The sequence below is a fragment of the Kogia breviceps genome, chromosome 4, assembly GCF_026419965.1.
Source record: "Kogia breviceps isolate mKogBre1 chromosome 4, mKogBre1 haplotype 1, whole genome shotgun sequence".
Taxonomy (NCBI): Eukaryota; Metazoa; Chordata; class Mammalia; order Artiodactyla; family Physeteridae; genus Kogia; species Kogia breviceps.
In genome coordinates this window covers 11,880,108-11,892,304 of record NC_081313.1, presented here as the reverse complement: position 1 = coordinate 11,892,304, position 12,197 = coordinate 11,880,108, and the positions used below count along the sequence as shown (strand labels likewise).

The window sequence follows — 12,197 nt, the reverse complement described above, 5'->3', positions numbered from 1 at the left end:
CCTCCCCCGCAATCAGGTTCACCCCAATGCATTCTCTCCTTTCCAGCAAAGGAAGTGATTCATAATTGTGGCCTCTGAGGGAACCTTAACTTTTAAAAGATAAATTAAGCGAAGATGTATCAGCTTCTAAAACAGACTAGCTTGGTCCCTAGGGACTGATTAAGGCCAGCTAGCGAAATTATTAGCCAGCAATGCTTCATGTGTTCTTCCCAGTTATAATATGATCTAAAATGATGTAAGGGGGGCTGTGATCCAAAAGACAATCTCAAACAGGAAACAAGCCGAAGAAAATGGTATGCCTATCATTAGCTTGAACTTGCAAACTCCAGATTATTATTAAGATGATTTCTACACTTGGTAGTATTCTATTACTTTGGGAATTTGACTAATACGTGGATATCGTAAAAACGTATAACGTGTAAGTTGTCCAAAGTCCAAACATCTACCACTATTTATAAGTGATCTGCCGTATCTTGTGAAGAAACCAAATTCTACCGCATTTTCTATTCTCTGATTGTGATTTCTTCCCTCTCCCTGCCCGGCAATTTTGTGTTGAAAGCCCTCTGAGACATCGCCCACAAAGGGAAGGCGAGGATGACAGCTGCCCGAGACTTTTCGGAGCGTCGACCTGTGGTTTATAGATACTTGTGTGGGGCTGCCACCCGTGGAAAAGAGCACCAGGTGTGTTTCTCTCGCCCGGAAGTATGCCGACAAGTTAAAGAAGAATTCAGATGCATCACTCTATCTACCAAGCGCTCAAGGGAGGCTCTCTCTAGGCAGGAGGGGCTGTGTATCTTTAAAACGATTTCTGCTTATAACATACATTTTCTCTAATAATGGTATTCTGCTGCTGTTTTTCATAAATGTATTTTTAATGAAGAAATCAAACTTCATCATTAAGAGCCCACAGTGAGCCACCCAGTAGGCTGCTTCAATAAATTCCAATGTTGGTGAATGAAATATTAATGATAATGATATGAGAACTTACTTAATCCTAGTCTAACATGATTGATGTATTTATAAAGCTAGTTAAGGCACACAGGAGATAAATAATTTAAGTTCACTTACAAAGTGTCTTCTTATCCTGCAGTTGGATTCTACGGAATTTAGAAAAAGCAAGTTTCCTAAGTCTAGGGACACTCAAACTCACAAGCGCCCTCTAGTGGACTCAAGGCTGTCAGAATTTCACTGAAGAAGCTGCTTCAGAGTCAACAATGTAGGAGTTTGGGAGGTTAAAGTGAAGGCCACAAACAGTCATTTTTCTCTGACCACAAGAAGCTGCAACTGTGTCACCTTTAAACTTACAATTCTGAAGGCCTATACTTACAAACAATTTGCTTTTATAAAGGTACTTGCTTCTGCCACTGGAATCTTTCACTTCTTTACTAAACACTAAGGACATTTCAAAAAGGAAGAGGTGCCGTTCTCGACCCTTTCGAATTAAGGTTTTGGGGTCCCACACTTGGAAGGATTCCTGCAGGATGAGTTCTCCCTGAGACTCAATGTTTTCATCAAACCCTAGAACATGAAAAAAAGAAGGCACGGTCAATTTGAAAGAAAATGAAAAATGATGCAGTAGTAAACATCATGGCTACTTAAACATCTGCAAAACGCCCATCCATTAAATCTCCGATTAAAGTTTCCCATCTGGGCCTCTGGCTACCCTTCCTTGGGGGGTTTTCTCTCCTCTGGACACGAAGCTCTTCAAGCCAGTTGGTCGGGCTCTGGTCTCTGGCTGCTGTTTACTGTGGCTGTCTCTTCCTGAAGTGGCCGACGCCCGGGCAGAGGCTGCTAGTTATGTGCCAGCCTCCAGGGGCCCCCTCGTCTACAAGGAGAAGCCCCGCCCGTGGCCACTCAAGCCAGCACTACATTTCCCAGCCCCCCCCCCGCGGCCAGGAGCAGCCACACGCCGCACGCTCCCCTACACCCGGGCCGCACAGGGAGACTCGGGCACAACTTCTGGTTTCTGCCCTTCGAGCTGTCCCCTCCCCGCTCTTCCCCCACATCCTGCTAGAGGGAGAGCCAGCGTGGCCTTGACACACCCTGCAGCTGGCCAGCCAGCAAAACGTCCAAGGAGCGGAGCGAGACCAGCTGGACAGAGCCCGAGTCCCTGGTGACGCCCTGAGGGCTACCCACCAGCTCGGGATTTTACATCAGAGGGGGAAACGGTGCTCTGGCTTGGCCTCTGATTTGGAGGGGGGGTGTCTCTGTAACTAACAAATAGCGGTACCTCTGCCCTAACCAGGAAACTGTTCAACGTGACCAATGGTGACCACACAGGCTGGCTAAAGCGTTTGGGGCAGGATGACTCCTTAAAATAACTCTGATAATGAGAGTTGAGCTGTAACACACAAACAGCTTTCTTAAACCGAAGCATTCAAGGAAATTATACTGGCGATGATCATTTTTAGGCGTATTTATCTGATTCTCTTTTTACCACGTTCCACACGCTGTTTGGCTGCACGGGCAGGGATGTGGAACCTGCTTGGTTCAAGGCTCTGGCAAGTGATGCAGTGGGTGCGGAGACGGGGAAGATTCGAGCGCTGTTAGGGATTTTACCAACCTGGGGGGATGGATCTACCTATCCTTCCACCTGTCCTTCTAACACAGAGAGACCAGGTAGCCGAAGGCAAGCGACACAAGGTGCTCCCGGGGTTCAGAGTGTGGAGCGGCTGCTCCCCAGTGAGGGGACAAGGACAGGCTTGTGATGAGGTCGAAGCATGTCATGTACTCCTTAAGGGAAGCCATGAGACCAATTATTGAAAAAGGAAGGCACCTGCACCTGCACTGATGACTCCTAACTAAACACAGAGGCACAAGGACGTGGGGGGGGGGGTGGACAGGTGGCGTCCGCGGGAGACGGGAGGACGTACCTTCCAGCATGCTCAGGTGCATGGCGTCGTTGGCCCGCTTTGGCACGCTGAGCATAACCTCCAGGCCGTCCTTAATCTCCCCCTTCCCCTCCTCGCAGCACGTGAGCAGCTCCTGTGGGAAACCGACACCGTGAACGAGCCCGAGAGAGCAAAATGCTCCGCTACGGAGGTCTTTGCAGAAATGAAAGAGTTTGTGAAAATCCATGACGTTCGAGATAAAAGCAAACCGTGGTCAACTGGGCAGAGATTCGCATAAAGAACGAATGATAAACCTGAACTGCCTCTTAACCCAGTCGACGCGAGGGTTCGTCCTGCTCAAATCAGGACGTTTCTTCGGTTCGGAGGAAACCAAATGCAGTCAGAGATGAACATGAAGTTAGTGTACACGCCAACTACTGAGCCTCAAAAATGACAAATACGATATGTAATCAGTGTAGCAAAGCACAGTCAGCTAGCGGTTACATCCGAAGGTCAAGCCAGAGTCCAACTAGCACTGCTCTGCTCGCACGGGATCCCAGGACGATTCCGAGCCCTCCGGTGCCGTGAACACGACGTCCCCCCTGCCCTGGAGCTGCCCTGTCTCACAGCGGGAACAGCATCGCTGCGCGGTTACCTACAGGGAAGCGCTTCTTCCCTGTGCTGGGACATTCAGAAAGCTCTAATGATTGCAGCACACCTCCCCGGGCATAATTACATTTCAGATCCACGTAGGGGTACACCTGTCACGAGATGAGTGACAGCAGGACAACAGATTCACATTCTGGTGGGCTGCAAGATATTTTCGCACCAGCGCATATGTGATTTTTATTCGGGCAGTAACAGTAACAACAGCTTTCTGTGTCCTGGTACTCAACAAGAGGGACGCGGCCCTGCAGTCAGCTCTGGCCACACCCTGGATGGTTTCGGGCAATGCAGCTGCCTGACAGGCCCCTCTTCTCATGGCCAGATGGTGTGCACCTATTATTCTGAGCAGCTTGGCAAAAAGTGCTTTAAAACGGCAATGCTCTGAGACTAACGTCACTGTCAGAAAACCCTCCTCCCTGGGGAGCTCAGCATAGCTCGTGACTGCTCTCTTGAAGAACCCCTGGGCAGAATAAAGTCAGGTTTATAAATTAAAGCAGAGGTTTGACAGTGAATGACTAGATGGGAGGTCACCGAGGAAGAGATCTTTACTAGAACCACGTGCTAAAAACAAAACCCATCAATCCCGAGGACACTAAGAGGTAAATTGCCTTTGCAGAATTAGAAAGCAAAGGGCAAACGTGAATATAAACGACTTAGCCTCCTGACTTTTATTTCATGGTTTATAGCAACCACGTATTTCTGCCGTGGTGGTCATAAAATCACTTCATGGGGTTCTGATAGGGAAGTGCAGGAGAGCTTTTCCAATGTAAGAATGCCATGATGGCATCCCTTCACAAAAGAATGTAGCCACTTTTTACTGTTTCTAGACTTTTTTGTATTAACACAAAGGGTAAAAATAAGGGTTTCAGGCATTCATAACTCCATCTTCTGTATTTCTTTTATATCTAGAAAAATTACATGATCGTCTCCTATTGCTGTGTCAGGACCGAACTGGGGACTTAGCTGGGTTCATGCAACGTTCTTACTGGGATGAATGGATGTGGGTACGTTCTAATGTTTAATAACACTCACCAGCCAAGGAGACGGTGGGGTAAACACCATGAAATAGCGTTTGTAAATTATTTTTCTTGTAGTCAAGAAAATGTGAGTCAATTATATATAATGAATTCTCTAACAACTCTTATCACAAATTCTACGTTTTCTTCACCATTCTACTGTCAGAACTAATCATCATTTGATTTTTACAAGTGTGATTTTCACTATAATCATTCATAATCAAGAAACAGCAGAGGTCAGTCTGATACAAGTCATGCTGGGAACAGTGGCAATAAATCATGCAGGACTGACAATTTTTCCTTCCTTTCTCATTTTATGTCAGGGACTAGGGTCAGTCAACAGAGTTCAGGTGCGTAATCGAGAAATATACTATGATTTACCAGATGCACTGACAAATCGGTCAGGGCAATAAATGGCAATGAGTTATAAAATCACATTAATTGGCTAAGGTGTTATTTCAAAATCTCAGGGTACTTTACATACAGAAAACAAACAATGTCAAAATGATAATGCACAGTGCATAAAATTTTTCAGGCTGAAGAGGCTTCATACATACTTTTAAAAGGAGCTGATACTTCGTTATTCGCTGAACAGGTTTAATAAGGTAGGAAGAGATGGAATTGGCTAATCCGTGCCGCTGTTGTATCTCCTGAATTTAAAAAGAGCATACACACACACACACACCACTGTGTAAGTCAGATAACAGGCACTAAAAATTTGCATGCATTTACCCCCATGACGAATACACACAAACCACGTTTTCTGAAGTAGAAATCACTATTGCTTCTTTTAATAAGCTCAGTATAAAAATAACAAATCTCGGTCATCACTTTGAATACTGAAGACACAGTGTTTCCCCTGTATTACAGGCCTCCTCGTGCAGAGGTCAAGCAGGGGAGCCAACCACTCCCGGCGCCGTCATCACTTGCGCCTGCCCGGCAGTCACACCCCCCCAGTGCGGCTCCTGAAGCTGCGGCCACATGCACACCCTTGTCACAGACCACGTCGCAACCCTCCCTACTGGAGGCTTCCTTCGTCCTCGCTATCAGGAAGTCCTCTCTCCTGCTTGCTCTCATGTTCACACCAACCTACTGTATTTGCAGTATCTTAGCTCTTGGCATCCTCCTTAGGGCATGGGGTTTTTTTAGATGGCACATGTGCCATATGCTCAATAAGGCCTTCAATAATCCTAACTGCACGGAGTCACAGCGTTGGGCTCCACATAATGGCAAAGACCCAGGGTCGTGTGAAATATCGGAAACAAAAGGCCTCACTGGGCTGGGAGCGGGCTGGCTTCATATTCACCCAGGCAGCGATGTGTAAGTACTGGTCATGAGAATGGCGACTAAAACAGGGGCATCTACAGGCAGGGCTCCACCTCAGAAGACAGGAGCTAAGATGTATCCTAATTTCCCAGACTTTCGGAAAAGAGCAGATGATCGCACTCGGCCATGTACAAACAGAAAGACGCGAGTCTAATACCCTCGTGGCCTCATGCACCAAATTATACATAAAATCTGAAAGTACCTTATCTTTTAATCAAAATTTATTTGGCACACATTTGACTGTGTTCTGGAAACCCCAAATCACTCGATATATTATATCACGAGGCTCCATCACCTTTCATACTAAATAACCTCCCCGCAACACAGTCCCCAAAAAGATAACTATGTTTACACCAGTGAGGATATGGCGAATGAACCTCCCAATGGCTGAGCTGGTAGAGTGCCATTTGTAAAATTTCACTGGTAGGCCACTTTTGGAAGTTAATAACATCGTGAAATTGAAATGGGAAAAATAAATGATCGAAAAAGATTCAAAGTTATTTTCTTATAGAGGGGAAAAGAAGCTCAATTTAATAGTTAATACTCATACTTTTTACATGATATTATATGTAAAAAATTAATGACTATATATAAATTGTAAGTAATGACATATATACACACGTATATATTAAAATCTGAATTTTTTACAGATATACAGCTTGCAGTATTTGAGAAGCATCTTTTAAAAACAGAATATATTGGGCTTCCCTGGTGGCGCAGTGGTTGAGAGTCCGCCTGCCGATGCAGGGGACGCGGGTTCGTGCCCCGGTCGGGGAAGATCCCACGTGCCGCGGAGCGGCTGGGCCCGTGAGCCGTGGCCGCTGGGCCTGCGTGTCCGGAGCCTGTGCTCCGCAATGGGAGAGGCCACAACAGTGAGAGGCCCGCGTACCACAAAAAAAATAAAAATATAAAAACAGAATATAAGAATATCCCATTATAAATGTGATAGATAAAAATGGTATCATGCCATCCATTAGGTGAAAGTTATGAGTCATGCTGCATTTTCTGTACACGAAATGCAACTTAGAAAATATCACAGCTTCTTTAGTAATCTATTACTTACATCAAAGTAGGATCCTGCATGCTCTAGTATCAGCTGAGTAGAATCAGGCTTATTTTTGCAATATGTGACATACATCTGAAACTTGTCTGCCTATATAAACAAAAAGAAAATTAGACTATCTCTTTCAAATGGCAATAAATCAAATTATAAGAAACTTTTATGTAGAAAAGAAGCCGTGTGTATAAATGAAATTCAAGCCCGCAACTTAAGAAACTCTACTTTATAAGGAAAGCTATTAAAATAAGAAACACATCCTGCTAATAGGACACACGTCCTCCCCTGGCCTGGAGAGCGGGGGCTGGATGCCGGCCCCTCTTCCCATGGTGCTATATGCAAACGTGAGTGTCACACTTGGACAGCAGGGCCTGATCACCAGGTCACTTGCCTCCTTCCCTCCCTCCTGACCGGACAATCCTCCCAGGCAGGGCTGGGCGCTCACGATTACCTGTGAATCCCCAGGGCCTGGCACCCTAACTGACATTCTATTTCAAACCATCACTGCTATCAATAAAAAGCTTATTCCACATTAATAACTAGCCGGAGAACGTCATTCTTTGAGGTAGTCTATTTCTCTCTCTGTAGACACCAGGAGAAAATGGCGACACTTGAGAAATGAACAGTGTTCCTTCCCACTTCCCTCAAAGCAACTGTGACAGAACAAGCAGCTGAGGTTTCATTACCCAAGTTACAAAGCAATGTCCAACGTCCTCTGGCAACTGTTCGTATTTTTCCAGCTCTTTTAGGAATATGCTGCAGAGAGAGAAAACGGTACTAAATGATTACGGTGTTCTAAAACATTTTACTAGTGAGATATGCCGGGAATTAGACCAAGCATACCGTGAATTCAGACAATGTCTGAACTTCATCATTTTAATCAAATGCAGTGAAAACTGTAACTTCTAGATTTTAATTTAACAAAAGGTAGAGCAAGTGCTCTGAACCAGGGTAAGTTATTGCGACTTTCAAAGAGTTAACCAGTTTAGCCTTTGAACACATTCAACAGTAGCTTACTTCTGGGAAAGTGGTATGTTTAGTAGCCAAGGACATCATTTAGGGAGGTGAACACTCAACCTAGAGAACCCACTTAGATTCTAGCATCTTTGCTGGGGTGGGGGCAAGGGAAGAGAGGAAGACACCGCCAGCTCTGGCCCAGTATCATCTTTCCACAGGCTATCTGGGCTGCACAGACGCCACCTGGAGGAGCTTCTGCTGCCTTTTTTTGGATCTTGAAAAAATAAAAAACCATGTGTGCCTCCTATGGCCCGTGGAAAGTACACTTTATTTTGGTCACACTACACATCTGTTCAGCCCTCAGTTCCTTCCTCCTTCTTGTTAGAAAAGCCCAAACACCAGCCAGCAGCCCACAGAGGGCAATTCTTTCTTTTAACCCTAACAAGTAACTGAGGTAGCAGCTGATGACAAAGGCTTGAGAGAAGTTAGGGTTCCTACAAAAACAGCTTTCAGTTTTCCTAATCTCATTTCTATAAAAAGTAAATACAAAGTTGAGTCTCTGCTAAAATAGTCTCTAGAATGTCTGTCCTTGTGAAGCAAGTCTGGAAGGCTTCCTTCAAATGTCAACAAAATCACTGGAATCTATGCTTATTTATTGGAAACTTTCATCTGTCATGAAACCTCAGCACAGATTTCCAGAGTAGCTAATGAGGTCCCCAAAGATAAAGCCACTCACTTATTGTGAAACTCATAGATCTCCTGCATGTTCCCGAAGATAATGAGCTCTTTGTTCACAATGCCAGGCGGGATCTCCTCCACACCACTGGTCATTTCCCACAGGTAGGTCTGGCCGGGAGGGAAACAGAGAGGGTCAGACGAAAACCCACACCTCATCTTCAAGAAACAGGTACTCCTGACCTCTGTAAATACGTACCCAGAGTTCCTGTATAATTGAAAATATATCTTAACAATACAACCTTTTGCAAAAAAACCATGAGGGACTATTTTTGAAAAATCTCAGTTGTTATCAATACTCGAGAATAGTTTCCATACTTTTCAGCTCTAAATGTATTCCCAGCTTCAAACTTTGGGATAAACCTACTCCACAAGGTACAGCAAATATTCGTTCAACTACTGAGCATCAGCTGCCAATCATAATCGGTTGGCACATTTCTCTGAAGCTGCTGTAAAATTCTACACAGAGAGAACGTCAGCCAGGCCATCATGTGGTAAATGGAATGAGAGGATTAGTGCTGTATCATCTCTGTAATGAGCAAAAACACGCCTAGAACCTCACAGAAGTGCAGAAACATGCAGAGAAGGCTGCTCGTGCACACGTCAAATCTCAAAAATAACAACAAACCATGTGATTATGTTAAGAACTGCCAACAGGTAAGAAGAAACAGCAGCACTACACTCCATCTAAATAAATAAGCAGAAAAACTTACTTACATCCATACACTCCCGGAGGTCTCTTACGTAAGCCTTTTCAGTTTGAATTAGCTCAGCCATTATGAACCTTAAAGCAGAGGAAAAGACAGCAACTCGTTTAGTTCACAGTCAGGATACATGCTTATTATTTTAACTATTTACTTTTAGGGTCTATGATATAATAAGGTGGTTGAAGAAGCATTAGTCAGTGATATGTTCTGGAGAATTAAAGCAAGAACAGATAGAAGAATTAACAGTATTCAGTCACCAATTCAAAGGAAAAAAACGTTCTGGAAAAAAGTTTTGTTAAGGTACCTACTGGTCATGGTTTCTCAACTCGGCAGTATTGACGTTTGGGGCTGGAGGATGCTCTGCTGTAGGACTGTCCTGTGCATTATAAAACGTTTCGCAGCATCCCTGGTTCCGCCCACTAGATGCCAGTAGCCCTCCCCCCTCCCCACTGGGTGACAACCAAAAGTGTCTCCACATATTGCCAGATGCCCCTCCGGGGGGACAAAGCTGGCCCCGACTGAGAACCACTGGTTTAGGGCAACCTTCTGTCTTCGTTAGTATCTAGTACAGTTTACTACTTAGCAACTTCCAAGCAGCTGCACCTGTGTTATTAATTTCTTCTCCTGAGTATCATTACTCATGACCTACTGATGACAAAGGCACTAAAACAACCTGTCGACCACATATGAAACGGGGGCGCACGGACAAAAACAACAGGACACGGTTTCTGCATCAGGTGATAAGGGGACAGTGGACACAGCGGCATTTCTGCTGTAAAAACTAAGCACATTCAGAGCAATGAAAAGCATTAACACTGCTTGACTTCAAAGCACACACAGAAGTAAGCATCTTTGTCCAAGTGACAGTTTCTTCACTTTTTCAATGAATCCTGGCAAGTTCTCAAAGACAAGCTTACTCTTTCCTGCGGGCAGATTTCCGTTTTTCTTCGTTCAGTTCATGAGCGGCATCGCGGAGTTTCACCTCTGACCCGGGGATACTGGCCGGAATGATATCTAGCTGAAGACTTTTACTCTGTGGAATAAGGGAGGCAATGAACTTCGGTTAATTAAATCGACAAACAGTACACGAAGAAGAAAACAGTCATTTACTCAGTTTGCACAAAGCAATTTACCGATTTGTTGGAATCTGAAGAAATCCCCAGGGCTTTCTCCAAAGAGGTCCTGTACTTCTCCATCCGCAGAGAGAAATCTCTGTACCTCTTATCCACTGCGGTGACACATTTTTTTATCTCTGCCGCATGGGCATGCCCCTTTTCACAAAAGCCATCAGCCAGCTGTATCAATAGCTTCACTCTCTCTTTGGTTTGCTGCAAAAAAACAACAGGAAAGTATTGTGAAGCAAATGAACCCAACTGCCAGAAACCAGAAACACAGTGGCAACCTGCCTACAACTCTGAGCTCTGGACAGGAAAATAATTGCTGGTGACAGAAACTCAGACTGAAACCCTAAGTCCACCCAATTCATCTCCTCGATCCTAGCCTGGCTCCGTTTCCTCAGCTCTTCTGCAATGAATGGCATTTTTATGACCTCGAGGAAAAAGTCTGGACTGTCTTTGGACGGTGTCTTCACCTGGTAGATGCTGATACTTAACCAAATCCCTGATGCCGCGGCATCACAGCACGCGCTCGTTCCTTCTTTAATTCTCAGTAGACCCGGAGGAAAAGTCACGACTAGGGAAGCTGCCTTCATAGAGGTATTTTAAACTTAGTCCCTGTTTTAAAACTCTCTCTCAGATATACACTTATTTCATTTTATATGCACATAGAAAGATCTTTAAGTATGACTTTCCTACTTTTATAGCTAAGGATAACCATAAAACACTGGTGCGGCAGATAGATGGATAGATACGTACATACGGCAGTGACTGCACTCAAATCTGATTCCTCGACAGATTTTTCGTCACATCCATTTCATTTATTATTTCACTCATTATGACTTATGGCTTATATCATTCGTTGTTACCATTTCATTTAGTCCTTAGGCTCCCTTCAGCATTCCCATTGGCACTTCGTATGAGTACAGTTACTCTTCTGCTATGGAACCTGCTTTTCTCACTTAGGCTTTAACTAGAAAATCTTTATGACCAACACTCAGGAAATTGACTTTAAAAATCCCCCAAAGGAAGGAGGTCAGGGTTCAAAACCTGGATAAACTATCTTACTTTGAACAATAAACGCTGTGAGCAGAGTTCGCTAGGCAGCCTGCAGGGCCAGTCGTGAACATCCCCAGACTCTACACGAACGGCCCCCGGGCTCCTCCACGGGGTCCAGCTTGCCGACCACCCCTCCGGGCTTGATGGCCTCCGCCTCTGTGCACGGTGCCCCTTCCGCCCGGAATGCCGGGACGTCTCCATGGCTCCTTGACGCTTCGCTCGAACAAAGGCCACTCCTCAGCGGCCTCCCCCACCCTCACGACCGCCACGCGCCCCCCCTCCCCCCGTCTGCTCCGCTCTGCCCCGCAGCACGCCTCGCCCTCCAAAGAGGTGTAACTCACTTGCTAAGATCACTGCCTGCCTCGCACCTGGTTAGAGCGTCCCTGCCAGCAGCCAGGGACACTTGCTTGCTCTGCTTGCTAGCATCTCACACACCTTCTACGGGTCTGGCACATGGTGGCCATCTACCAGATATTTGTTGAGACAATAAATTAACATTAGGTCCTTTATGCAAGTGTGAATGCACCTGCAACTTTAATGGCAGTGGTAGTTACTTTTTTTTTTTTTTTTTTTTTTTCGGTATGCGGGCCTCTCACCGTTGTGGCCTCTCCCATTGCGGAGCGCAGGCTCCGGACGCGCAGGCGCAGCGGCCACGGCTCACGGGCCCAGCCGCTCCGCGGCACGTGGGATCTTCCCGGACCGGGGCGCGAATCCGCGTCCCCTGCATC

The 12,197-nt window shown here is 45.5% G+C and overlaps 1 protein-coding gene across 4 annotated transcripts in view; it reads right to left on the bottom strand.

The window, feature by feature from the left end:
- Nucleotides 1-12,197, bottom strand: part of TRIO (trio Rho guanine nucleotide exchange factor) — a 377,760-nt gene that overhangs the window by 97,552 nt on the left and 268,011 nt on the right. For all 4 annotated transcript variants that reach the window (XM_059062877.2, XM_067030805.1, XM_067030806.1 and 1 more), the window contains exons 22-30: nucleotides 10,429-10,623; nucleotides 10,213-10,328; nucleotides 9,306-9,372; nucleotides 8,590-8,699; nucleotides 7,583-7,652; nucleotides 6,903-6,992; nucleotides 5,071-5,163; nucleotides 2,874-2,985; nucleotides 1,328-1,518 (exon numbers count right to left, since the gene is read on the bottom strand). In XM_059062877.2, coding sequence (XP_058918860.1) covers nucleotides 1,328-1,518; nucleotides 2,874-2,985; nucleotides 5,071-5,163; nucleotides 6,903-6,992; nucleotides 7,583-7,652; nucleotides 8,590-8,699; nucleotides 9,306-9,372; nucleotides 10,213-10,328; nucleotides 10,429-10,623 — 1,044 coding nt within the window. The remainder of the gene's footprint in view (nucleotides 1-1,327; nucleotides 1,519-2,873; nucleotides 2,986-5,070; nucleotides 5,164-6,902; nucleotides 6,993-7,582; nucleotides 7,653-8,589; nucleotides 8,700-9,305; nucleotides 9,373-10,212; nucleotides 10,329-10,428; nucleotides 10,624-12,197) is intronic.